This window comes from Xiphophorus couchianus, chromosome 13 (genome assembly GCF_001444195.1).
Source record: "Xiphophorus couchianus chromosome 13, X_couchianus-1.0, whole genome shotgun sequence".
Classification (NCBI taxonomy): Eukaryota; Metazoa; Chordata; class Actinopteri; order Cyprinodontiformes; family Poeciliidae; genus Xiphophorus; species Xiphophorus couchianus.
The window spans coordinates 27,947,978-27,974,658 of NC_040240.1; the positions used below are offsets into that span (position 1 = coordinate 27,947,978).

A 26,681-nucleotide genomic window follows, 5' to 3' on the forward strand; every position below is an offset into this window, starting at 1 on the left:
CAGATATCACGGGCTGGACATCAGCCTTGATCAGCCAATCACAGCCTAGACGTGTGAAAGAAAGGCAGTTTACAGTCCTATATTTGTCACGAGGCTGTCACAGCGTGCTTACAGATTATATATATATCTATATATATATATATATATATATATATATATATATATATATATATATATATAAAACCAGAATCAAAACCAGGTTTCATCTTTAGTTCAAATTTTTTCTTTTCTTTTCTAAAAAATAAAAAAAAATTGTAAAAATAAAAAACTATTTTCCTTTTACTTGTTTTTATTTCATGTAAAAAAATAAATTTAAAAAATCCTGAAAACCCATCAAAAATAAAAAGCAGAGGTACAGGGTCCTGCGTCCTGTCCAATCCGATGGGCTCTGTCCAGGGGACTGATGCTGTCAGGAGACAACATGTCTCTGGAGACAGAGGTCAGAGGTCAACCGCACTGTCCCTTCAGAGACTGGATCAGATTCTCAGAGAGCTGGAGGAGTTCAACTGAGGACGTCCTGCTGTCTTCCTGCTGAGGACAACGTCCTCATGTCCCTCCTGTCCCACTGGTGGACGCTGGTGACCGATTAGCTGGTCGGACGGTCCAGCAGAGGACAGTGTTCATTGGATGTCCCACTGATGTCCACAGCTGGTCCCTGGCTGCTGCCTGCAGAGGGACAGAGGACAATGAGGTCAGAGGTCAGACCAGTTCCCTGTTGGCATGGTATCAAACGGTTCTAGTTCTGACTCACCGCTGACTCTCAGCGTGATGGTCTTGGTTCTCTTGATGTCCCGGGTCTGGACCCTGCAGATGTACGTCCCGCTGTCCCGCTCCGTTGGGTTCTTCAGGATCAGGCTTAGGTCGCCGACCTCTGACCCGGTCTCCGTCCGGTCTCTGTAGAGCTGGTTCTGGTTCTCGGGCCAGTCCAAACCAACCCGATGGACGGTCAGCAGCGGTTCCGGTTCGGTGCGGCTCCACTCCACCTCGGTACCGGGAGGAACCCCCAAGGTTCTGAAGGGCAACTTGACCGAGTCTGCTCCCTGATCCACCAATACCTCACAGTCTGAGACAGAACCAACAGAACCATAAAAACCATCAGGACTAACAGAACCAAAACCAACAGAATCAGAAGCAACAGATAAGAGGTTCTACTGGTCTGAAACCAGAACCTGGTTCTGGTTCGACTGAAAGTAAAATAATAAATAACATCAGTAGCATCTGGACCAGCAGATGGTTTGGTTCTGCTGGACCCAAATCGCTCCACTGGAAGGTTCTGTAATGAGTTTGATGAGGCAGAATAACGAACAGGAACCATTTGACTTGATAAAGAGGTAAATATTTATTTATTCTTAAGGATTTTTAAATGTTTTAACTTGATAATAACCATGAGAACTGGCATAAGGCCCAAGACCGTTTAGCTACTAATCACACCACCCCCCATGGGGTTCAGGTACAGGACACCGCCAATTTGTTCTATGGACCCACCACTGGCTTCCTGATGACGTCACCAGCAGCTGCAGTTCATGCTGCAGCAGAACCTCCAGTCAAAGTTCTGCCAGAAGAACCAAACTGTGACCAGATGGACACAACCCGTTCCCACTGACCTTTGACCTTCAGATAAACCTATTCCCACTGACCTCTGACCTGCAGGTTAACCCGTTCGTACTGACCTTTGACCTGGAGGTGGACCTGTTTCCTCAGCAGGATGTCTCCATCCCTACTGTGGACGCTACAGGTGAAGGTCCTGCTGTCTCCGTCCGTTGGATATCTCAGAGTCAGGCTCAGGTCTCCGGATATGAGCGGGTTCTGGTTCATCTCTGTTCTGGCTCTGTAGGAAGGACACTGCTCCTCGGGCCGGTCAGAACCGCTTTGGTACAGGTGGACCTTGCGGGTCCAGACCCGGTGGTAGCTCCACTCCACTACGGCATCTACTGGCAGTGGACTCGGGGCTCTGCAGGGCAGCAGGACGGACTCCACCCCCGAGTCCACCTCCACCTGAGGGACTGAGAGGACAGAGCGTCTTCAGCATCTCAGAGTCTGGAGGACCTACTGTGGGCCGACCCACTGACCTTTGACCTGGAGCTCCACCTTCTTCTCCAGCAGGACCGCACTTGTCCTGCTGAACACAGTGCAGGTGAAGGTGCCACTGTCCCGCTCCATAGGGTGTCTGAGCATCAGACACAGCAGGACGCCTTTCTTTAGCCTCTTCCTGATCTGGGTCCGGTCTGTGTAGACCCAGTGCTGCTCCTCGGGCCGGTCGGAACCGCTCTGGTACACGTGGACCTGCCGGCCCCTGCTGTCTGTCCACTCCACCAGGGAGTCCTCAGGGAAGCTGTCGATGGAGATACAGGGCAGCAGGACAGACTCCGCCCCTGATTTCACCTCCACCTGTTGGACTGAAAGGACAGCAGAGGACAAGATGAGCTGGATGGACAGCAGAACCGGACAGGTCTTCCGGACTGTTGAGTCCCTGAACTTGAAGCAGCTGAAAGTTTTGGACCAAATTGTCTGGTCCAAAAGTCAGATATTTGGACCGACCATTCTTCAGAAGTTTTTTGAGACGCAGCAGCAGGCCGGCGATGGCAGCAGCAGTGACAGTCAGCAGAACCAGCAGAACCGTGAGCCAGACAGGAACTCCTGAGGACAAGACGAGAACGTGATGATGGATGCTCCAACCGTCTTCTCCAGCTTTGCTGATGGACCGTCATGAGAACCATCTGTAAGGTTCTGGTCTGGACTCACCTACTTCTCTCAGGACCTCCAGTGGAACCTGGGTTCTGGTTGAGTTCCCCCCCACCCTGTTGATGGTGCAGGTGTAAATGCTGCTGTCAGTCAGGGTCGGCCTCGTCAGGCTCAGGCTCAGGTCTCCGGTCCGCAGGGCATCCTCCTCCATGGAGGTTCTGCCTCTGTAGCGTTGGTTCTGGTTCTGAAGGTCTTCGCCTCGCTGGCTGTGCAGGTGAACGGTGGACGGGTTCAGGTCTTCCCGGATCCACACCACCAGGTCTCTGTCCACATCAGGGAACCTACTGGAGCATGGCAGCACAACAGAATCCGCCCCCTCCAGAACCTGGACACCTGAGGCCTGAGGAGAACCTGCAGGACACAAGAGACACGGGTCAGAAACAATGTCCACATTGGGTCAGAGTGGAGCTACAGCTGAGAAACCCTGACGTTCTCTTGAATCTCTATAGATCGTCCTGGAGCTTCACTCAGACTCCAGATAGTCGCAAGATTGCCATCCCTGGAATCCAACCGGGCCTGTAGAACCAGTTCACTGGAACCCAGAGACCCTCCAGGTCCAATCGGGACTGTAGAACAGGTTCACTAGAACCAGAGACCTTACAGATCCAACTGGGATCTTAGAACCAGTTCCCTGGAATCCAGAGATCCCCCAGGTCTGACAAAGACCGTAAAATTGCACTCTGTATTATCTGTAACTATGCCTGAGATTTCATTGTCCAGTTTTCCGATCGTCTACATTTCTGATGATAAATTCCTTCATTTCCCACAATCCCACTGGATCCTAGCAGGTTTAGTGAGCTAGTTGGACGCATAGCCTTTCTGTCAGAGCAGCCAAGAGTCTCGCTCAGCCTTCTGTAACTGACTGCAGAGACTCTCAACCTTCTCGGCTTGGTGAAAGAAACAGTATGATGTTTTGAGAGATTCAGGTCATTAATGTCTCCTGGTTTCAAACTGGGACCCAGTCCAGAACTCTCAGTTTCAAACAATCTTCTGCCTGGACGATTTAATATGGCTGGTTCTGACCCACCTGGTACCCCAGCCTCATAGGTCTGGAGAAATCTGGTTCCCTTATGATCCAACATCACTTCCTCTATTTCTTATTGTGTCTCTGCTTTGTCTTCACAAAGATGGCCACTGGTCCTGATTCTGGTTATGCTGGAGGTTTCTTCCTGTTACAGGATAGTGTTTGCTCTCCACTGTCGCCCCCTGCTGTTCAGGAGGAGTGATGCTCCATGTTCTACTGGGTTTCCTCAAACTTTTTTTTAACTGATTTGAATGATTAATTAAACACACTGTACTGATTGCTGGTATTATTTTTCTCATTTTCTTCTTTAAACATCAGAACTTCTACATAACGTCATTTATATTTGTAAATATAGATTGACATTTATTGACACTTTAGAATATGAAATCTGGTGTTTTGATCAGTAGCTTATTTATAGAAAACTCCTTTACTTTATGAGTTATTTCCTGGATGGTTATTTTTACTTTTACTTCAGTGAAAACATTTTAAAGTGGCATCTACAGAGTTAGAGGAGGATTTCTGGGGACTCTGCACACCTGAATATAAATAATAATCTATGACTGATGACTGCATTTTCTAATAATGCTCAGTAGAAAATGTCCTGGTTTCATGGAGTAAGACACGGCAGTGAGCTTTAACTGCTGTTGTCCCACCTGTTGTCCCACCTGTTGTCCCACCTGTGCTCAGGAATGTCACCTGAACCAGTCAGACTGCAGCTGCTCCTTCAGAAGTCGTCGCTACTGTTTGTCTCAGACAGAAACCCGACTGAGTTCGGTTGATCTTACCGAGCAGCAGGATGACCGTCAGTCCTCCCGTCTTCAGGAAGTCCAACATGACCACGATCCGTGGTTCTGGATGGTTCTGGTTGGTTTTGGACGACCCAGAGACGGACAGCTTCAGACTGAACTTCAATCTGGCGGGCGGAGCTTCAAGCTTTGAACTTCCAGTGAAGAAGAAAGAGGAAATAGCTTCACTTTGCTGGCCCAGAAGCTGGCAGGAGAACCAGTCCAACCAGAACCAAACACGGAGACGCAGCATTCAGCTTCTATTCAGTTTCTTTAAGGCTAAAAACCCAGCTGGTTAGAGTTTGATTAATAAATGGAACACTGTTCCACATATCTGATGGTTTTGGTAATGTTGACAGATTATAAAGTTTGTTATTCATAATTAATTTCTGTTTGATGTTTTTAGGATGTGAAACATTTTGATCTGCCGTGTTTTTGACATCCAGATGTGACATGTCCCTCGGCTGCTGTCTCCGTCTCAGCTTCCTGTTCAGGCATCAGATGATGTCATCAGGTGATGTCATCAGGTGATGCTCAGTAACATCAGCAGCAGGAAGTGATGAAGTTGAAGGCATCACTGTTGATCAGATTAACATTCAGACGTTCATCCTTCCAGACATGAGGACTCCGTCTGTCTGCTTGGCGATTGGTGAGTCCCACTCTGCACACCTTCACCACCACCACCATCTTCATCATCATCATGATTATCACCACCATCATCAGCTCCAGGTTCTCTGTAGGCTGCAGGCTTCAAAGCGGTCAGAGATCTGAGCATTTATCATTATAATGTTTTTATGGTTCTGTATATTTGATGGTTTAAATCAGAACCCAAATCCTTACTGCAGACTTGTGGCCCTCAGTCCAGATCTTGATCCAGAAAACAGACAGAAACCCGTTATGGACCCGTTCTGGGTTTTCAGGTCTGAAGAGCCAAAGCTCCATCAGTTTGGTTTGAACTGCTAAAGATGTGACAACGATCTGTTGATGGGCTTTAACTTGACTAGACAGCTGCAGGTTACAAGTCAAGTGAGCGGGCTGCTAATTTTGGGTTAGCTTTGCATACTAATAGTTCACCAGGAAAAGAAAGATGAAGGATTAAAACTGTCAGACTGTCAGTTTATGGTTCACTGCTGATGGATTTATGTATTCTACGTCCAACAATACTAACTGGGTTAGGTACTGTTGGATCTGGCTCTGTTCAGCTCAGTGGAAACTTCTGATTCAGATCAAAGAAATGAAGAAGAAAACGTGCGCAGTGACCTGTTTTAATCACCATGGAAACCACTGCTGGACGTCCATCTTGTCCTCCGTTATCTGATGGTGGTTTGATTTCTGCTGATCGCAGCTTTTTCACCGAGATGTCTGATCTGAATCGGACCTGCACCAGATTCTGGTTTCCGGTCCCTCAACGTGTTTATGATCCAAATGACGAGCAATGACTGCAAGATTCTGAAGGTCCTGAAAGGTTCTGGATGGTTCTGAAAGGTTCTGGAACTCCATCAAAATTTGAGGTTCTTCTATCTAACGTTCAACTCTTGCAGTTCTCTCACATCAGACTCCAATAATTCTCTGACCGGTGGAAGCTCCAAATCCTAAAGTTCTTCTTTCCACCAAACATTCTGTAGCTCAGAGCAACAGCTAACCGTCTCTCTGATCTTCCAGGTCTTCTGCTGACGGTTGGACCGGCCGTCTCTGCAGGTAAGACCAGAGAAGAAGACCAGGAGGACCTGAAGTCCCTCCGGACATAAAAACAGCTGTCCAATCTGTCCCTCTGTCCCTCTATCCATCCCTCCTTCTGTCCTTCTGTCCCTCTCTCCATCTGTCCCTCCGTCTATCCCCAGTGTCTCTGAGGGTGAGTCCAGACCTGCAGCAGTTCTTCAGGGACCAGTCAGTGAATCTCAGCTGTGAGGACCCGTTAGACTCTGTTGGTTTGGTGGTGAAGAAGAAGAAGATGACAGGAGGTTCATCAGTGTCCTGCGGTGTGGACTTTGGGAGGTTGTCTTCTCCTTCCTCCTGTTGTCTTTGGGCTCACCAGGACTTCTCTGGGTCGTACTGGTGTGAGACCAGAACTGGAGTCTGGAGCGACCGGGTCAACATCACAGCCTCAGGTACAGAACCTCTGATCTGCTCTGAACATTTCAGATGGACTTCAGCTTCACTCCATTTCTGTTCCTCAGATAAACGTCTGATCCTGCAGATCCCTGCACTTCCTGTAGGAACAGGAAGTGATGTCACTCTGAACTGCACAGGAACGAACCAACGCGCCGTCGCTGCGTACTTCTTCTTCAATGGGCATCTGGTTGGTTCTGATCTCAGGGAGAACTTTGTCCTCCAGAACCTCCAACCGTCTGATGAAGGTTCCTACTGGTGCTCTACTGATGAGTTTGGGTCGTCCCTTAAGAGCCTGCTGAGGGTCAGAGGTCAGGACGATGGCATCACTTCCTGTCTAAAGCCACATGCCGATGATGAAAGATCTGATCCAGGATTTTTCCTGCAGGTTCTCCAACCCCAAATATCTTTTGGTCCTCTCCTGCCGTCCACCAGTCCTCCCTGTCTCCTCCATCCAACTCCTCCATCCTCATCCCAGTCCTTTCAACAGCAGGTTCTCTAGTTTCTCTGGTTCTGGTCGTTTTGCTGATTCTGCTGTTTCTGCTGGTTCTGGTGGTGTCTCTGGGTCCATGGAAACATCAGGAAGGTGAGCTGTCCGCCCATCATGTCCATGTTCCACCAGTGATGAAGACCTGATTCTGCCTGTTAACCTGTCCTCTCTGTCTGTCTCTTGTCCAGGCAGGAAGCAGCAATGTCTTCCAGGTGGCGCCACCTCCACCCAGGTCGTCTTCAGACCTTCAGCCAATGGGATTCCATTCAGACGTTCACATGACTGTCCCGTCCAATCAGAGATGACCTCCTGCAGATACAGCTGCAGTCCCTCTGGTGAAGCTCAGGTGTTTGGTTTCTCAGGTTTTCATATCTAATAATAAATCTGTTCTGATATCCATCCAGAGATGTTTCTGGATGGTTTATAAACCAGTTTAAGACTCATTTACTGATTGAATGAACACAAAGAAATAAAAGAAAAATGAATGAAAAATGAGTTTGTTTTTATTCCATTCAAACTGTTGAAGAAAAAGAGGAGAAGGAACCATAAATAGCCTGGACTTTTATATAGGCCATCACAGCTCAGCGCTGCTCTGAACATGTGGCGAAGGCAGGAAATCTGAGGGCAGGAATTAGGTGAGGTCACATGTTGACATGTCAGTGTGATGAGCTCTGGCCTGCGTGAGCTTTATGTGGAAGTTATTCCTCCTGCATGGTCAGATTATGAGGTTTGGCCACGCCCACATGCTGTGGTGCAGCCAAAAGATTTTTGATCACTTTTGACCTCAAGACTGCTGAGTGATTCTGAAGTCTGCATATCAAAAGCTATAGGAGAAGTTCACTCAGATGACGTATAAAAAAAGACAAAATGGCAGCTTTGATACAAAATGGTTGACTTCCTGTGGGGTTATCCAAGACTCCAAGAGATTTTATTAGGTGGTCCTGATAAGATACACATGTAGCAAATTTCATACTCCTTGGTCTGATGTTTTAATGCTCCTAGGAGGCGCTGTGGAGGTATTAAGCCACGGCCACCAAATATTTGGCTCAATATCTTTTGGGAGCTCGGCCGTGATTGATCATATTGAATTTTATGCAATCTAGATATCTGAACTACAGTTCAAGTAAGTTTATGTTAACCGAGTCAAGATGGTGAAATATGGACCTGTTTTCAGGGGGCTGGGCTTGAGTGATCTATTTGACCATTGAGTCTTGTCAATGAACTGGTGAGGACCAGTCAAAGCAGGTTTCATGCTTTTGAGCCTTTCTGAGAAGTAGTAATGGGAATGTTTACTTTTTTAGTGTGTAGTCAAAGTTCAAGTCCAGGCCACGCCCCTTCAACATGCACAAGAAGTCACAATTTTGGTAACTTTAGATCCTCCATGTCTTTTATAAGCAAAGTCACCAAGTTTGAAATTGATTGATCAAAATCTCTAGGAAGAGTTTGATCAAATACAGAAGCTAAAGAAAAATCAGAACTTGAATCCAAGATGGCAGACTTCATGTTTTATGTAGAGCATCGGTGCCAAAGAATTTTCTGTGGGTCTCCGGGAGTTCTAGGTGTTACCAAATGTCATAGCTCTATGATAAAGTGGGGTCAAAGCTGAGGTTGCCAGGAGGCTCTGCTGAGATATTTCTGTTTCCAAAGCACTTTAAATATGTCAGTTTAATTCACCAGATGCATGTGTAAAGGAATAATTAGTCAAAGTTTGAGGCCAGGCCATGCCACTTCAACATGCACAAAAAGTAACATGGTAACTTATGTCTTCTGAGCAAACTGACTAGGTTTCCCACCAATCAACCAATCACATAAGAGTTTGATCTAGTAGAGGCTGTTAAAGGCTAAAACAAGGTAAAAACCAATCCGTTTGCAGCAGATCAGATCTTCTGACATTTACAGATCAGCAGGTCTTCATCATCGTCATCATCATCAGCCCTACAAGCAGCAGGTGGAGTCACGTCCGCATGAAGAGACGAGGCTGAAGCTTTTCTATCAGACCGACGTTCAGTCATCAATCGGACAAGATGAAGATCTCAGCGGGTCGTTTGCTGCTCGGTGAGTCCATCATCCAACCATTATCCATCCATCATCCATCCATTAATCATCCTTCCATCATCCAACCACAACGCAAACATCATCCATCCATCATCAAACCATCATCAGTCCAATAACTCTTGAGAATCTTCAGCAAATGTTCAGTGTTTCAGTAGTCTGATTGGGTTCCACTGGACCCAGTGACACCAGTAGGAGACCAATGGGTCGAGTGGTTTCATTGGACCCAGTGACACCAGTAGGAGGAGACCAGCAAATGTTCAGTGTTTCAGTAGTCTGATTGGGTTTCACTGGACCCAGTGACACCAGTAGGAGACCAGTGGATAGAGTGGGAAACCAGTGGGTCCAGTGGGAAACCAGTGAGAAACCTTGGTGGGTCGGTAGTTTTAAAGATTAATAAATTTGCCGATCTTTATGGTAAAGTTCTGGTTCTGGTTCTCTGAGAGTATTAATGCAGAAAGTAGAACACTGACCTGTTTTCCTCTGGAGGTGGGCCGTACTGGAGGAAATCGCTATATGTGATCTGAAGCCACTTCCTGTTGATCGAAGCGGTTCTTCTGACTGGCAGGTCAACATGTGAGGTTCTGCTTAGAGATACGGATCTTCTGACATTTACAGTTCAGGTTATCTGATCGGACAGAACCAGAGCGGTTCGCTCACCGCCTGGTCGGAAGGTTCTGCAGAACTCATCAGAACTTTCCAAGAGTCCATAAGGTTTCCATGAGTAATATGAGATCTGAAAATACTCACAACAATAATCATTTACTTATTCACTAGAAATAAAAAGAGTTGAAGAAACAACTAATAATCTCCTTAAAGTCAGAGTTACATCAACTTCCCTTCATCTGAGATACTAAATATGAACTAAAACTATTTACACTGAAATAGAGGACAATGTCATTAAAAAATTACATATAAACATTCATTTATTACAACCAAACAAATGAATATCACTCAAATTTTTATTTAATCAGAACTTAAAAATGATCTAAGATCTGTTTTATCTTTAAATTTGTATGGAAGAAGGTTATAAAAACTTTAAACAGTATTTGAGCAACATGAATATTAGTTATTGCTGAAAACTTTAGTTTTTGTATAAAGAATAATTTATCTGATATCTCTGCTCCGTTAGAAGTTCTTACTGTGTTTATTATAAAATCAGAATTTCATTTCAGATGTTTTTCGGAAAACCTCTGGACACAATGTAATTATGGAGCTATTATTGATTAATCAGGAAAATTAACATATTTATGAATTATTTAACTTTATATGATATTCTGACGAACTCACACCAAATCACACCGTCAATCAGCATCATCCATTAATAATTTATGCTTGTAGACAGTTTTTATGTTTTCAATGTAGCAAATATAAAAAATTTAAATTGAGGATTTTACACTTTTTACTTTTTACTATTTTTATTAAATTTTTAATGTCCAGATCAGGGCTTTAATTTTAATTGTTTTAAATAAAATATTCAGTGTGAACCGAAACTAATTTCAGCAAAATTGATACAAACATAAATAATGTGGAAATAAACTAATTTAACCCTTCTTTAGAATATTCGGTCCATATGTGATTATTAAATTATCTGAAATTAATAATTTATTCACAATATTTCAGTTTACGAGTTAATCTCACTATATTAATTAACACGTTTCTGCTTTTCCACTAAGATTTTAAAATGAATGGAGTCAGGAGACATTTTTAAACGGCGGTGATTGGAAAATAAAAGCCAACTTCTACTTTCATTAAATTTATCTATAGAAACTAATAAATCAGATGTGAACAAAGAATGTCATTATGCTAATAAGCATATTTTACTAAAGCCGTATTATTTACAATCTGAAATTGGAAAAAACACATGGGACTGTAGTTGTAGCTAAAAATAGATTTTTCAGAAATATATCTATGAAAAATAGAAATTAACAGACATTAATAAAAGAGATGACAGAAATAGAATAAAAGGATGTAAATAAATTATTTAAAAATGTATTTAAAAGGAAGTTTACATCAGAGGTAAATACAAGGAATCCTGAAACACTCATTTTGATTTTATTAATAAATTATGTAAGGACAGGGAGTAATAAAATGATCATTACCTACCATGGGGTTTTATGGGGCTCAAATTATTAGACAATAAAATCTGATTAGTATTTTATACTCTAAATGTGTTTTTCTCCAGATTAAACTCGTCCTAACAGTCTTTTGTACAGCAACAATGACAAAATGTAATGTTGACTGCGTTTCTAAGACTTTGTGCTTCTGTGTTTTAATGATACAAAAGCTCTTTGAAATGTCTTGTTGATTGATTGATCATAAAACATAAATATGGAACTCTTGGAGACTTGCAGTGAAATCTGAGGAAACTTTGCTCAGTGAAGTAATGGTCCCTGACCTCTGACCTTTGTTTCAGGTGCATCTCTGCTGCTGCTGGTTTCTGCACCGACAGATTCTGCAGGTGAGTTCAGGACAGTTAGACAATCTGATGTAGACCAACCTGTCCATCTGTCCCTCCTTCTCTCCCCAGTGTCTCTGAGGGTGAGTCCAGACTTGCAGCAGTTCTTCGGGGACCAGACGGTGAATCTCAGCTGTGAAGACCAGTTGGACTCTGACGGTTTGGTGGTGAAGAAGAAGAAGACCGGAGGTCCATCAGCGTCCTGTGGAGAAGACTTTGGGAGATTGTCTTCTCCTTTCTGTTTACTGAATGAATACAAGAACTTCTCTGGGTCCTACTGGTGTGAGACCAAAACTGGAGACCGAAGCGACTTGATCAACATCATCGTCTCAGGTACAGAGCCTTGGCCTCCTTCTGAACTCGGACTATCGAGGATTATCCAAGTGGGCTGGCGGTGGCTAGGATTAGTGGTAGGAATGTGCGATAAACAGTATAACCAGCATCAAAACAAAGGGAGAGGAAAGCAGCATGGTTTAACGCAAGGGTAGGGCTGTTAAAAAAAGCAAGTACAAAAGACATCAATTATCTGGACCTGGTTCAGGTTAAACCCCACACAGTCTTACTATGCTCAGAAGGAGTGCTGCAGACAGCATGGAAACTGTCTGCGCACCGGAAATACAAACAGGAACGGATCTGCACGCTTGTGTCCCACGGGATCCTCTGGGACGCGCACGGGGTAAAGCTCGATGAGTCCAATGGATCGTGTTTCTAATAACATCTTAGTGCGTTCGCACAGGGCGCCAAACGGACTAGGACCGCCTCTGCTCATAGCATCAGACTGTAGCCATGGTAACACAACAATCAAACTATGAAGATTATTGTTTGCACTTTTACAAAGTAATCTTGTCAGTTAAAGCTTAAATTTAAAAGTTAAACAATTAAAAAAGTTCAATTTATCTCTGCCAAAACCGTTAAATTAGTTAGCATTCCCAGTAAACATATTAAAATTTTGGATCTGTTAAAATTCAAGACCCTGAAGGTCTGGGATCTTAAGCAGCTGCTTAGTGTGCTTTGCCTTGAGCCGGCTTTGTCATCATGTCAAACATCACCTGTCAGTCACTGACACTATGAGCAACATTAATCAGTCCATATCAGTAGCAAAAGCAAAGTATGAATCCAAATGACGACCAAAGAAAGCTGAGAGCTAAAATAGAAAGCCCTGAGTAACAAACCTCTGACCTGTCTGGTTCTTCCTCTAGTTCTGTTTCTCCGCCAGACATGAAGGTTCAGATAAAACGGCTTACAGCAGCTTTAGAGAGGTTGAATTCCTATATTTTCTTAACTGCAAACTGTTTTAGCTTTTATGGCTTTGAAATATTATTTACACAGCATTTAAAATATCAGCAGTAAAGATTTCCTGCATAGACTCTCAGAGCTAACGACTCAGTTCAGGCAATAGAGTTCAGTTTTCTAGTTAAACATAGAGCAGGCAGAGAGCCAGTGATGAAAGTTTGAATGAATTAATGACTAAACTTATAGACTCAAAGAGGTGAGGCAGGAAACACAGGAAACAGTTACATAAAGCAGACAAGTAAAACGAAGGGACCGGTGAGGAACCAGTGAGACCAGGTTATATACTGGGAGAGATTGCTGGAGTAGCAGAGCGGAGCTGATTGGCTAACAGGGTGCAGCTGTGAGGGGAGGAGCAGCAGGCAGACTGAGGGAGAAGCACAAATAAACCAAACTACAAACCCAGAAAAGCCAAAACAACCCAACATCCCAACAACGGTTTATCTGATATGTTATGAATGAACACATTTATATTGTTGCTGTTAATAGAATTTATTACTGAAGGGTTTATTGCTCATTAGAATTTCAGCTGGTCAGTTGATCCAGTTTGTCCTTTTCCTCCACCGTCCGACTTCAGCTTCACTCTGTTTCTGTTCCTCAGATAAACGTCTGATCCTGCAGATCCCTGCACTTCCTGTAGGAACAGGAAGTGATGTCACTCTGAACTGCACAGGGAAGAACCAACGCACTGTCCCTGCGTACTTCTTCTTCAACGGGAATCTGGTCGGTTCTGATCTCAGAGAGAACCTTGTCCTCCAGAACCTCCAACCGTCTGACGAAGGTTCCTACAGGTGCTCTACTGATGAGTTTGGGTCGTCTCTTCCGAGCCTGCTGAGGGTCAGAGGTCAGGACAATGAGATCATGTCCGGACTCATCTACAGGCACCGTAGATGAGTCCGACTGACTGATGGGTGTCTGCTGCAGGTCGTCCTCCTCCGACTGCCTCCAGAACCACCAGAGCCTCGTCCAGCTGTGGTCCTCTGGTCCAGATCAGTCCTCCTCCTCCTCCACCTGTCAGCTCCATTGTCTTCATCCCTCTGATGGCTGCTGGGGCCTCTGTGGTCCCACTGGCTCTGCTGGTTCTGGTTCTGGTTCTGGGTCTGTGGCTGTGGAGGAAACAATCAGGTAGGAGATCCTTCTGGGTCCAGCAGGTGATCCGGTCCACTTAACCCGGTCCAGCTGATTCATGAAGGGACAATCCTCACTGATGAAGCTCCAGTGGAGTCCAGAACCCGGTTCTGTTGACCCCCTGTTTGTCCCCTCGTCTCCTTGTCATCTCTGCAGGAAGGAACCGTTCTTCTTCTTCTGCTGCTGCTGTCCCTGATGTGACCTACGCTCAGGTCAACTTCAGGAAATCAACCAATCGGGTTCCGTCCCAGTGGACACGTGTCCGTCCCCATGACAACGAGGAGGACTTTGGCTTCCCACCATACTGTGACCCAATCACAGGCTAGTCCTGGTTGGAGCAGCTAATCAGGATGAAGAAGGAAAGCAGTTTGGGTCAACGATCTGTAACCATTTCCTGAGTTTGGACCCAAACTGATGGGTTGTGTAGAACGGGTCGGAGCGGTTCTAATGATAAAAATGTTTCCTGCTGATTTGGTTAATTTTCTCAGTTTTGTTCTTGTTTTGCTTGTTTGATCTTTTATTGCTTTATTTCTTACATTTGATCAGTTTTATGTTCATTTATCTGAAACTTGTTGCAGATCAATGATTGTAGTTTTCAGCCATAAATAAAAATGATTGAACTCTGGTTCTAAAGTTAAAGTCAGAGTCCGAGTCCTTCATCATTGGTCGGGTCCAGACTCGGCCTGTTCCTCTGAGCCCCAGAGATCAGGAAGTGAAGGAGCCTCTGTCTCTGCCCAGTAGGAGGCAGCAGAGCTTCTGGTAGGAACCGCCTCTGGAGGAACCAGCAGCAGAAGGATCAGGTGAAGGTTTTACAAGTCCCAAGTCTTTATTGGCATCTGTCACGTTCTAAGTCTGAACCTGAGAGTTTCAGGTCATTTCCTGTTTCATCAATGCTGCAGTGAAGCATTAAATTCAAATTTAAATTAAATTCAAATTTAAAAATCCTTTATTAATCCCAAAGGGAAATTAAATGTTGGTGTAACTCTTTAATTCCTCAAAGAGTTATTGTAGACGGTGATGGCTGTTCTGCAGCGGTCTGTACTGCACTGAGTCCAGAACAGAAGAAAACTCACCCATCAGTCATCAGCGACTACAGAGCTGTAGCCCTGACATTCCACCACATGAGGGTCCTGGAGAGACTGCTGTTGGCCCACCTAAATAAGCAGACAAGAATATATTAAGACCCCCTGCAGTTTACTTATTGCAGTGGAATTGGGGTTGATCATGTCATCATACACCTGCTTCAGCAAACCCACTGTCATGAAACTGTCTTGGGAAGGCAGTGTCTTCAGTCAGATTTAGTGCAAAACTGACCGCTGCAGAAGAGCTCTCTGGGTGTTGTAGTTTTTTTTTTAACTAGAGTAGATCACAGATGCGGAAGGTAGTGAAAAGTTAGGTGGAATCGCCCTTTAGCCACTTCCCGAATCGCAAGCTGGAATCGGAAACTAACTTCAGCTTCGTAACCAGAACCAAACTTCATGATCTGCTGGGTTCTGACCTCTGGTGACGGTTATGTTAACTATAAACGAAAGTGATCTCCTAGAAGGACTACAATTCCCATGATCGCAGGACGTACGTCGCCCGATGTCGCAGATGATACCATGGAAACCACTCAGCCACAGCAGAGCAGCTGAGTGCGTTACCTCCTCTGTCACCGAGTGACTGCTGCTCGGTGTAGAAGGGAGATCAACTCGACTGCAGTTCTTGTTGGAAAAAATATAATTCCACTCGTGACGCGTGGTTTCCCGTGTTTTGTTTTTGGTGGCCTTTAGCTGGGTTACTGGGTTAATTCCGCTGACTGTTACACCACCGCTTTCGAATATCTTACGTTGAAGAAGATGTTGGAGTCAATTAAAGTTACAGGTAATGTAATAAGTGTTTCGTAACCGCTACGCATGAATAAAATGCGTGGTATATATAGTTGCGGTAACCTGAAAGCAGCTGTAGTCTAGTCATTACTTCTGGTTCGAGCTGTTTTAACCCACACGTGCGTTAGCTTGAAGATTCACTACACCGACAGGCTTTGATTGGCTTAGTCAGCTGATAATCGGTTGCTTGGATGGAAGAAATCGTTTATCTTATAGTGTAATTTTTTATTGAAAAAAAATCTGTTTTTCAATAAATTACTGCGATGATTAAGAAAATAATTAATGCACACGTTGGAATTTAGTGTGGCCTTTCTGTACTTTCTCATGATGTTATACATACAGTACATATAACATCATCACTATTGTTAAAGTTATTAGCCATCAACACGCTTCTGGTATGCTACTTGCTAGATATTTGACTTCTAAATCTGTAGAATTCATTCATTTAAATTTATTGATGTGAGTTTTGGCATGGAACTCACCCATTTTCAGCAGGGGTTGAGGTCATAGTGCTGGTTTCTGGGATACTTCTCAGCAGCTCATTCTGATGGGTCAGAGAGCTGAGCTGTGAGGGAATGGTGGTGATGAGGCAGCTGGAACCAGTGAAGCTGCTCCTGGTGTCTCAGTGTGCAGCTGACCGCTGCAGAAGATCTTCTGGGTGTTGTAGGTTTTTTTTGTTTGTTTTTTTTAACTAGAGTAGATTAAAGATGCGGAAGGTAGTGAAAAGTTAGGTGGAATCGCCCTTTAGACCCAACGCAGCGCGCTCCCTCTGGTTGTATCCGAATCGTCTTTGCAGAGCCTTTCTTTCTGTACTGCCAACCTCTGCAAGCATAACGGGAATCAATTCCAGTGAAAAGTCAGGACGCTGACTCCTGATCCCGAAAAGCCCATAGCTGTGCTGTCCTGACTGAGCAGCAGCAGTCAGGAGGTCTGACCACAGATTAAATGTGTTCTGTTGCTGCCTGAGGTGTAACATAGTGTGTTCTTACCAGAAGTCATGTTTTCAGCGCTTTTTGTCGCTTCATCTCCTTATCAGAACTGATCTAATTTTATCTTTCCTTCATAAGAGGATTAGTCTGTCTAGTTTGGACTGGCTTCACATCAGAGTGATGCTGAAGCAGGCATGACTCAGAATAATCTGCCTCCTTTTCTGCTCTCTCTCCTCTTGCAGAACAACTTCACTGGCCAGAGGTGGATTTGTCTAAAAAGTCCATCTTCAACTCTGCTGACAGGGTGGTGAGTCCATCCCAGGTGTGCTTTGCAACCATTCCTTCCCCTGTTCTCGAGGACCTCCTGCTGCAAGCCGAAGAGAAGGAGAAGAAGCAAAAGGAGAAGGAGTTCCAGTGCAGGAGGCCGAAGTCTTCGATGAAAGGTGGGCTGGAGCTTAGCAAAAGAAATCGCGTGATCCTGGCTCAGAAACAGACCCGTAGTCCAGATGGGGATGAGAAGCCCGTCCAGACAAACTGTGTCCACTCAGACAGCAACTGCAATCTTCTGAAGCCGACTCTGAGCCTCACAGTGGTGGGTTGCAAGATGGGACTGACCCCCCGCACAGTTTCACTGCTCAGGAAAACCCCCAGCTTTAACGCCTATCGTCCTGCGCTCTCATCCCCCTACAATGCAACCGCCTCCCGGGAGGTGGAAAACATCAAGAAGCTCTGCGTCTTCACCGCCATCAAGCCGTGCAATGTTGACAGAGAGAAGGACAAGTTCTTCAAGTCTGATTTCAGCTACAACCCCCAGTTTGAGTACAGCAACCCTGTCTCTGCAGGTTTCCTGGCGCGCTATAATCACGCCTCCAAACAGTTCTTAGCTCAGGTAAGGCTGCATTTCCTCCTGCAGACATCTAGTTTGATTTCTGTGGTGCTTTGTTGGAAAGTGGAAGGAAAATGAGAAGTATGTGTTTGTATTCAGCCCCTCTGACCCTCTTCTGGGGATCTCTCTCTCTATGTCTATACAGACATTTTTTGTTGATTCTTTGCAAAACGACTGAAGCTCAGGTTGGATGAAGAGGCAGTATTCTCTTTTCTCCAGACACATAGTTCCATTTAATAGCACAAGCAAGTAAAACTGTTACCTTCAGTTGTCAAAAATTATATAAATGAAATTTAACTTTGTAATTTATTGTCTTGAAATTGGGCCTCTGTCTCGCTGTCTCAATGTCACCGTTTCAGATGAAGTCTAGTCAAAGCCTGTAGTCTTAGGTCTTCTGTAGCTTCTAATAGGCTTTCTTCCAGGTTTGTCCTTCAAACAGACCATCTTCTGTGCTCCCAGTTATTGACCTGTTGACTACATTGTGATTCAACTAGGAATAAAACTTCAAAACTACAAGTCTTAAGAAAGATGTCAACAAGGGGAAAATTAAAAACCGCAGGGATGAAAATGTGGTCGCTGAATACCTTTATGGATCCATGTTTTGCTTCTGGGGGAAAGCTGTTAACCTTTAGGATTTCAAAAATCATATTGGTTGAGCCAGAGAGTCATTATTGTCACATGAGCTGTAGACTAAGCCACACATTCTGGGTGGGTTTTAGAAGTGAATGAATCTGGTCAGATCTTTTCCCCCATCATGATGAAGTGAAGACTCAACCGGAAGGTTGTTAATGAAGCACACTCTGGTCAGCAGTACGTAGTATAGAACTGGAGGGAGTATTGTGTAATAAATGGAAAAATCTATGTTGAATATAATCTTGTATGCATTGCGAAGCCTAAAATTTAAAACTAACGGGGGTAGGATGATCATAATGTTCAATACACACTTTTAAATGTAGGTTTCATCTGGTTTTTTCCATTCACCCAGATTTTAACTTTTTGTGCACCAATAAATTGGCCCTGATTTTCTAAATTGTAGTTTTTTAGAGAGGCAGTATTATGTAAAATTTGCCTTTTTGAGCTTTCCATCATGTTATAATGTTATTACCATGGAGACAACAGCAAAGCAACATGTGTCAACAGTTAACATAACATCGTGTCACCATCTCTGAGGTTTCAAAGAGAGTTCCTGAGGGCCTCTTCTGTTACAGGCAGTGAACATCATGGAGCTGGCCTTGAAGAGATACGGCAGCTATGAGATGTTTGAGCAAGTCACCGGTGGGAACCTGCTTCCCAGGAGTCGAATCTGGATCAACGTGAAGAGATACATGGAGAAGGAAGGCTGTGTGGGCGAGGTAGGAGGAGAGCAGGCTGCTCACTTCTCTCTTGCTGACTCCAGTTTGGATCCAAACCGGCTGAATTCTCTGAGAGAAGGCTGTTTGGTGTTGGATTTTTCCCTGGCCTTGCTCGGCCTGCAAAGTCTTTGCTTTGTTTGAGTGCATTAATATTACAGTACAACACAAAACAGATCACACCACTGAAGTTAGTCCAGGGGAAAAGATTTCAGATTTGTCCACTTTCCCAAGATCATCCCTCAGTTTGTGTTTCTGAAGCAGAATTCATGGAATTAAACTAATTTATGTGGATCATATGTTCATAATCCACTGCTGAACACTGTTCACATAGAAACATAACTAGGGCCTGATGAAAGAAAATGTTGACCCTTGGACCAGAGCCTCTTTTGGTGCCATACCCACACAAGTTGCATTTCTATTTTATTTTGTATTTATTTCCTCAATAGTAAATATAAACAGTTCATGTAACAATGAAAAGAAATTCTGAATGACAAGGAGCAGAAAGAAGAGTAGCCTTATGACATCTGCCCCCTGTCCATGTACAGAGAATGTGGACAGCGATTCAACTCAGAAGACAATTTCAGACATAATTCAAATGCATAAAATATACATAATAAACTATCAGCTTATTCAGTGCTATATCGCTTCATCATAATGATTTGTTCTGCTGACAGATTGTAGTCCAGGTGACAGATGACTTGCTGTCCAGAGCTTCGATGACGATGGTGAACGGTCAGCCCACTATGACCATCAACACGTCCAGCGCGCGGGAGCACTGGCTGGAGGGCATGTTGAGGCATGAGATCGGTGGGTGCAGTGGCTCTGACACACATCCTCTATCTGCTTCCTCTGGTTCTCATCATACGAGGATAAGTAGAAAATCAAACGTGCAACAGTTCCTTTCTGAGAGTTTGTAATATGACACATTGCAGAAGTATTCACACCCCCTTCTGTAACATTTAGTTTCATTACAACTCCTGAATTTTGGATCTCATCAGTAACATTATGTTGTGCATTTGTTTGTAGCTTTCATTACTCTGGTTCCCCTTAGTAAAATTTAATTCAGAAATACTTTATTTGTCCCAAAGAGAAATTAAATGATGTTCGATGATGATATTTTTTCACATCATCATCGAATGATATGAACTACTCGGATGTAACTCATATCAGTCAAGTATACTGAAGGAGTGGTTGTGTACGGTGATGCTGTGGGCAGGAGGGATCTCTGGTTGCAGTCCGTCTTGCAACAAATCTGAAGAGGCCTCTGACTGAAGACTGTTGCTATGACGAAATTCCACAGTAGAATGTCCTGGATGACACCATCAGTCAGTGATAGCTCTGCTAGTCAATCTCATTTGCTTTTGCCACTCCTCCTTTAAATCTCTCTCTGGCCATATGGTCAGAAATCTGGAATTCTCTTATTTGATTCTTGATTGTTATTGACAGAAGAGATGGTTGGACTTCCTCCTTTTGTCTCTACTCTCCTCCTTTTCAGCTCCTCTGGGATTTGGGTCCCAGATGAGCCCAAATCTCAAGGTCAGCAATGCTGAGTGTTTAAAATGCTAATCGATGCTCTAGCTTGTAAAAAAACAAGTTTGTTGCCACAGTTCCGCATTAAATAACTTTCCAAAAATAAAGAAAAGGAGGACAAAACTCCTTCCAGCTGCACAGCATTCAAAACCAGAGGGAATAATTGTCCAAACCTGCAACGCCTAGACCAAAAAACGATGAGTAAAGGTCAAGAAAAGAAGATTAATAATGGCAGAAATAAATTCAGGTTGAATTCTAACTCAACTACAGTTGTGTGAAGTGTTCTCTTTGTCTCAGGCACTCATTACTTCCGAGGCCTCAACAACTGCCAGCAGCCGTGGGGCAGCAGCACGGGGAGGAGGAAGCACAACCTGAAGCCTCTGAACCCAACAGAGGAGGGCCTAGCCAGCATCCACAGCGTTCTGTTTAGGAAGGACCCCACTCTGTGGCGCGCCGCGCTGCTCTATTATACTGTCTATCAGGCCAGACACACGTCCTTCACTCAGCTCTTCCGCAACCTGGGACGCTTTGTTCAGGACCCACACACACGCTGGGACTACTGCGTCCGTGCCAAGAGAGGCCAGACCAACACAGCCCAGCCAGGTATGTGAAACCAGCTGACCTGACATGCTCAGGACTGGTCTCTGAAAAAAACTTGACTGGTCTTTTCTGAACTCTAATCCTGAAGGATGCTTCAGTAAAGACCAGGTTTATCTGGAGGGCATACTGCAGATCCTGAGATACAGAGACAAGATTAACTTTCCAATGCTGATGGCTCTGGGAAAGGTGAGCAATCTGAAGTCTACTGCTCTAAGTTCTGGAATATATTATGATCCCCAGGTTCAAACCTTCTCTGGCAAAAAGTTCTTTTGTCACAAAGAACCAGATTTGAGTCCATCAATCTGATTTAGACTAGTCTGGAAAAGACCAGCCCCCTGTGCTACACTGTTTGCTTCGTACAGAGCAAGTAGGACTCTGCTAATGAGAAACGATTGGTTGCTGGAGGCATGGACTCTGTTGAAGGTCAAGTGTAAGGTTTGGTGGAGGGAGGATTATGGTGACGGCCTGTTTCTCAGTTTCTCATTTTTGCTCTTGGTTTTGTGGGAACAATTTGAGGACTACATCCTCCTGTTCCGACATGACTGAGCACCAATTCATAGAGTAAGGTCCATAAAAACATGGATGAGAAGATTTGGTTTAGAACAACTTGACTTGTATGCACAGAGTCCAACACCAGTGTTTAACCTCATATTTGCTCTTCTGAAACAATGGTGAACAAATCCCAAGAAACATTCCTAAATGTTGTGCAAAGCCTCCCTAGAACTGCAGAGGGTGAACCAACATCAACCCTGTGTGTTGAATGGATGTCACTATAGGGCAGTATTATATAAAATTGACTTTTTGAGCGTTCTATCGTGTTATAATATAATTCCCTTATAAAAAAACATAGTGTGTTGCTTTGATTTTTTTTCATGCATGTTTGATGAATCCTTGAATCTCTCCTGACGGAGGTGAATAAGCTACTTCTCTCACAAACAACAAAGCGTCTGAACGAACAGGAGATTCTTAAAGACACAGAAGCCCAATTTAAAGGCATCAAAATCGCAAAGTCAAATTTCTTCGTGTTTGATATGGACAGTGTTTTTATAACAACACTGTACATTGTAACACAAGTAGCTTGTGTTACAATCAAGTAACACAAGCTACTTGATTGTATTACAAAATGGCACTATGTGGCTGGAAAATACACAATACTCCCATCTAAACTTCATGTGTGTGTGAAGACACACATGAAGGGTTTAAGATGGTAAAGCAGCAGATTTGTTGAGAACTGCTGTAAAAAGCTGAATACCTTCTTTGTGCTCCTTTATAGCCGTATTCTTTTTTAGCTCTTTGGCTCTTTTAGATCCTGTCATTTCTCCTCCAGTTCATCATCAGTGAACTGTATCTGTAGAGAGCTATCCTTCGTGACACGCCGTCACATTAAACGAGGCGTCTGTGCTCAGGATGGCTGCATATCTGACTTCTACAAAAGCAAAGAGATTACATAACCACCTCCATGGAGGAACACGCCACGCTCTCCTGCTTCAAAGGACCCAATGCAATAATGATGAAACAATACATGTTATGTAAGAAGTAATGTCTGAAAGTTCTCTGTTGTTTTTTTTTGTTTTTTTTGTGAGGAAGGTCAACATGTATCCGATCAGAGCAGCCGTGCTGCCGGTCTGAAGAGGTTTAACTTGAGTCTCTGCTGCCTTCAGGTGTCATTTGAAGACGTGGATCGTCTGACACCTCTGGCTCAGATGGAGAAGGTCCGCATCCCACATTTCATGCAGGACCAGGAGAAATATGCTGAGCAGCTGACAAAGATTATGGTGGTCAATCAGCTGACAGATGAAGAGCTGAAGACCCTCATCTAACCCAGTCCTCCTCCTCTTCCTCATCTTCCTCCTCAGTCCCCCAATAAAAGCTGCTGTGCTCAGCTCCTGCCTGCATGCATCACATCACTAACGCAGCCCTCATGCATGGTAGCACAGCTGTGAATTGTGCAGTGCTGTGGTGTTAAATTCTAAGACTGATCAGTCAGTTCAGGTTCTTAATGCTGAGTCAGCGTTGGCCTGTTCAGTCCTCCCTGATGAGGAACACGAACCCTCTAAAGAAACCTCACTGGTGTTGTCTTCAGGTTTTGTTTTATCACTGTACGTTTTATGCCAATACAGACAGACTGCAGTATCAATACCAAACAGACTTTTTCTCTGACCTGTATTGAGTTTGGTGCCAAGTTTGTTTTTTCCCTCCTTTTTGTTAAAGCTGCCTTGTAGAAGTTGGACTTTCCAAACCCTCTGTGCTGTCTTTCAGAGCGGATCTGTTTTGGCCAAATCTAGGTCTTTATTCATAATCAAACTCTGAAAACCTTATCAGTTCAGATCAGTTTTATAATAATTTAAGATGTGATCAGCTTATTTTCTGTGGGTACTGTGCAGGAAAGGACAGACATTTAAGAAATAATTAAATCTTTGTTATAACGCATTCAAACCACTCCCTCTCCAGTCCCACAGCGCAGAATAAAAGCTTCTTATATTCATCAGTTTCAGAAGATGTTTTGCTCCTACTCTGTCTTCTTGGTGTTGTTCAGGAAGAGAAACCTCACAGATGGATTCTATTGGTGAAAACTGGAGCTGTTTTAATCCTCACCATTTCTTCTCCAGACAAACTAATATCCACATGTCCCAAACGGTCCACAGGACATCAGACCCAACGGCTCCATCCTTGTACTTCCTGCAGAATTCCAGTTTGTCCTTTTTGTTTTTCTCAAACAGAAGTAACTTCTTGCTGTTCTCGTTACCACAAGTTGTCGCAAAGTCTTCACCTCACTGCGCATGCCCTCAAACCCATCTGCTGCCAGTGTTGAGCAAGCTCTGCTCTGGTGTCGTCACCACTTCTTCCTGGACACGTTTTGACACCCCAGAGCTTCTTCAGCGTAGTCGAAACTCTTGTTGAAGTTTGTGATCATGCTGAAAACTGCCAGCTGCCATATTTTTAGCAGCCGCTCCTCGACCATCTAATGCAGAGAAGAGCAGCCTCTTCCATCCTTGGAATAAAGTCAGCTCATTATTTGGTGCCAGAGCCAAACCAAAGCAGGTTTTTGGCCAAATCTGCTGAAGCTAACTAATATCTTCTAATTTAATATATATGCATACTCTGAGTACTCTGCATCTGAAGTGGCAAATGAACAAACATTTTTTTTGCTTAATTACAAATTAAGCAGAGAGGTCCATTTTTTAGACAGTGTTGGGTTTAAACAAGCCCAAATTATATTGAAGTGCCCATTAGGTTAGACTGAAAAGAACAGTTTTCTTTAGAAAAGGCTAATATTAAGATTTTAAATATCCACGCAAAATAACATTTTCCTTCTCTTGATCTGTCGAATGAGATCTGTCCCTTTTGCAAAGACAGACACTGTTCCCTGTAGTGACTCTGTTAGGTTAGAAACAGCTTTTGCTGGAGAGAAAGATGAGAAGCTGAAGTGATGTTCCAGGCCTTGTTCCAGCCACACCTGCTGCTGGAGAGGAACTCATTCTGAAGTAAACATTATTTTTAAGACTGTTTATGATAAATGTCTCCCTGAAGATTGCCATGAACTCACTTTCTGACCTGTAGTCTACCTTGTTATCACTACAGTTGGTTTAACCTAAGCTAAACTAACTATTTATTAGAATGTTCTGTTTGGATGTGTTTATGAAAGATTCTTTCAATAAAGAAGACAAAAAAAATTCCCAGTGTTTTTATCATTTGTACAGCAGAAATGATCAAGCTTCTCACTGAAGTCTGCTTTCTGTCAATTATTTGTTTGAATTTTTATTGTAGAAAATGTGCTCTTCCATTGAGCACGTTATTACTATTATTTATTTGTATTACTACAGATAATAATTGTAAAAGTAAAAACAATAAGACAATCAAACATCTGGGTCGGAATGGGACTACCGTACTTTGTTTCATTGGCAATAAGGAATCTGTGACCAAGTTAAATTTATTATTAGAGCACATTTGAGCAACAAGACAGTTCAACATGTTTCATTCCATAAAACAACACAATAACAAGCAGTGAAATAACAGCATTTTGTTAAAGGCTATCATCAAATATACATCAAATATATTAATCAATGTTCTAGATATTATTAATTAAACTCAACTCCAAACAGGTGGGTTTTTAGCCTCCGTTTAAAGGAACTTAGTGTTTCAGTTGTTTTGCAGTTTTCTGAAAATTTGTTCCAGATATCTGGTGCATAGAAGCTGAATGCTGCTTCTCCATGTTTGGTTCTGATGCAGAGCAGAACCAGAACCAGAAGACCTGAGAGGACTGGAGGGTTGATACAACAACAGCAGATCCTTAATATAAACTGCTCAGTGATTTATAAACTAACAACAGTATTTCAAAGTCTATTCTCTCAGTGGAAGGACTTTAGAACTAGAAGATGTGCTCTATCTTCCTGGTTTTATTCAGAACCCCAGCAGCAGATCTGATGCAGCTGGAGGATTGATTTTTTTAGTCAGATCTGTAAAGACGCTGTTGCAGTAATCAATGCGACTGAAGATTAACACATCATGAATGAGTTTCTCTAGTATCACTAAGAACTGTTTTAATTTTTTTTTTGCCAAACAACTGGCTAAGATTTTGTAATCACTGTTAAGTAAAGAAATAGGATGCCAATTATCCAAAATCAATGCATCCTTCTGAGGTTTTGGGATTAGAGTAATTAGACTTTGAGAAAGTGATGGGGGGAATCTTTCATTCCTAATGCTTTCAATAAATACAGAATGTAAAAATGGAGTGAGTTCTTCTGAGAACGTCTTATAAAGTTCTGATGTAAGTCTATCTGTACCAGGGGATTTATTTGATTTAAGACTATTAATAGCTTCTTTAATTTCATCAGGTGTGATTGGAGAGTCACATAATATTTTGTTTTGGTCACCAATTGTTTCTATACCACTTATGGAGTTAAAGAAATAATTATGTTCCTCAGGAGAATGTCTAGACTCGTACAATGATTTGTAAAACGTTTCACATATATTGGCAATCATTTTGGGGTCATCAATAATTGTGCCATTTGAATTAAGTTTAGTAATACCATTTTTTGTTTGTCTTTGCTTTTCAAGTTTGAAGAAGTAGCTAGAGTTTTGTTCCCCCTCTTCTAACCATTTGTCTCATGAACGTATAAAAGCTCCTTTTGCTTTATTAATATAAATTTGATCAAGTTTAAGCTGAAGGGTTTGTAACTTGGCTCTCTGTTGTTCAGATAGATTTTCAGGAAGAGTAGATGATAATGAAATCAACTCAGAGACCAAGCATGTTTCCTCCTTTATGCTATTTTTTATTCTATTTGCCCCAGCTTTACTTAAGATCTTTCTTAATTCATATTTTAAAAGCTCCCAGTAACGTCCATAATTATTTTCAAATTGTGCTAGTTTTAAGAGCTCTGCAATTTTGTTTTTAATTGATAGACAAATTCCTCGTTAAGAAGGGAGTTATTCATCTT

The 26,681-nt window shown here is 43.2% G+C and overlaps 3 protein-coding genes across 8 annotated transcripts; 2 read left to right on the forward strand and 1 right to left on the reverse strand.

The window, feature by feature from the left end:
• Positions 1-253: 253 nt before the first annotated feature.
• On the reverse strand, positions 254-4,826 carry LOC114155623 (uncharacterized). Its single transcript, XM_028035593.1, has 7 exons — positions 4,552-4,826; positions 2,743-3,093; positions 2,539-2,637; positions 2,070-2,396; positions 1,671-2,003; positions 752-1,063; positions 254-666 (listed from the first exon to the last, which is right to left on the reverse strand). Exons 1-7 carry the CDS (start codon positions 4,802-4,804, stop codon positions 587-589), a joined length of 1,755 nt encoding a protein of 584 aa, XP_027891394.1. The 5' UTR covers positions 4,805-4,826; the 3' UTR covers positions 254-586.
• Positions 4,827-4,961: 135 nt separating this feature from the next.
• Positions 4,962-15,339, forward strand: LOC114155625 (carcinoembryonic antigen-related cell adhesion molecule 1-like). 5 transcript variants are annotated; one of them, XM_028035599.1, is made up of 7 exons: positions 4,962-5,078; positions 5,168-5,200; positions 6,214-6,249; positions 6,393-6,659; positions 6,729-6,971; positions 7,049-7,246; positions 7,339-7,994. In XM_028035599.1, the coding sequence occupies exons 1-7, from the start codon at positions 5,069-5,071 to the stop codon at positions 7,524-7,526; spliced, it is 975 nt and encodes a 324-aa protein (XP_027891400.1). In that variant the 5' UTR covers positions 4,962-5,068; the 3' UTR covers positions 7,527-7,994. The 5 variants fall into 5 exon arrangements, with proteins under 5 accessions (XP_027891400.1, XP_027891398.1, XP_027891401.1 ...); XM_028035597.1 differs by having other exon boundaries at positions 6,393-6,971; XM_028035600.1 differs by having other exon boundaries at positions 6,393-6,971; positions 7,343-7,994.
• A 363-nt stretch (positions 15,340-15,702) lies between these two features.
• Positions 15,703-24,914, forward strand: matcap2 (microtubule associated tyrosine carboxypeptidase 2). 2 transcript variants are annotated; one of them, XM_028035595.1, is made up of 7 exons: positions 15,703-15,941; positions 17,118-17,764; positions 18,970-19,113; positions 19,788-19,920; positions 20,941-21,246; positions 21,332-21,429; positions 22,571-22,894. In XM_028035595.1, exons 1-7 carry the CDS (start codon positions 15,917-15,919, stop codon positions 22,595-22,597), a joined length of 1,380 nt encoding a protein of 459 aa, XP_027891396.1. In that variant the 5' UTR covers positions 15,703-15,916; the 3' UTR covers positions 22,598-22,894. The 2 variants fall into 2 exon arrangements, with proteins under 2 accessions (XP_027891396.1, XP_027891395.1); XM_028035594.1 differs by lacking the exon at positions 22,571-22,894 and adding an exon at positions 22,905-24,914 and having other exon boundaries at positions 15,705-15,941.
• The last annotated feature ends 1,767 nt before the right edge of the window (positions 24,915-26,681 follow it).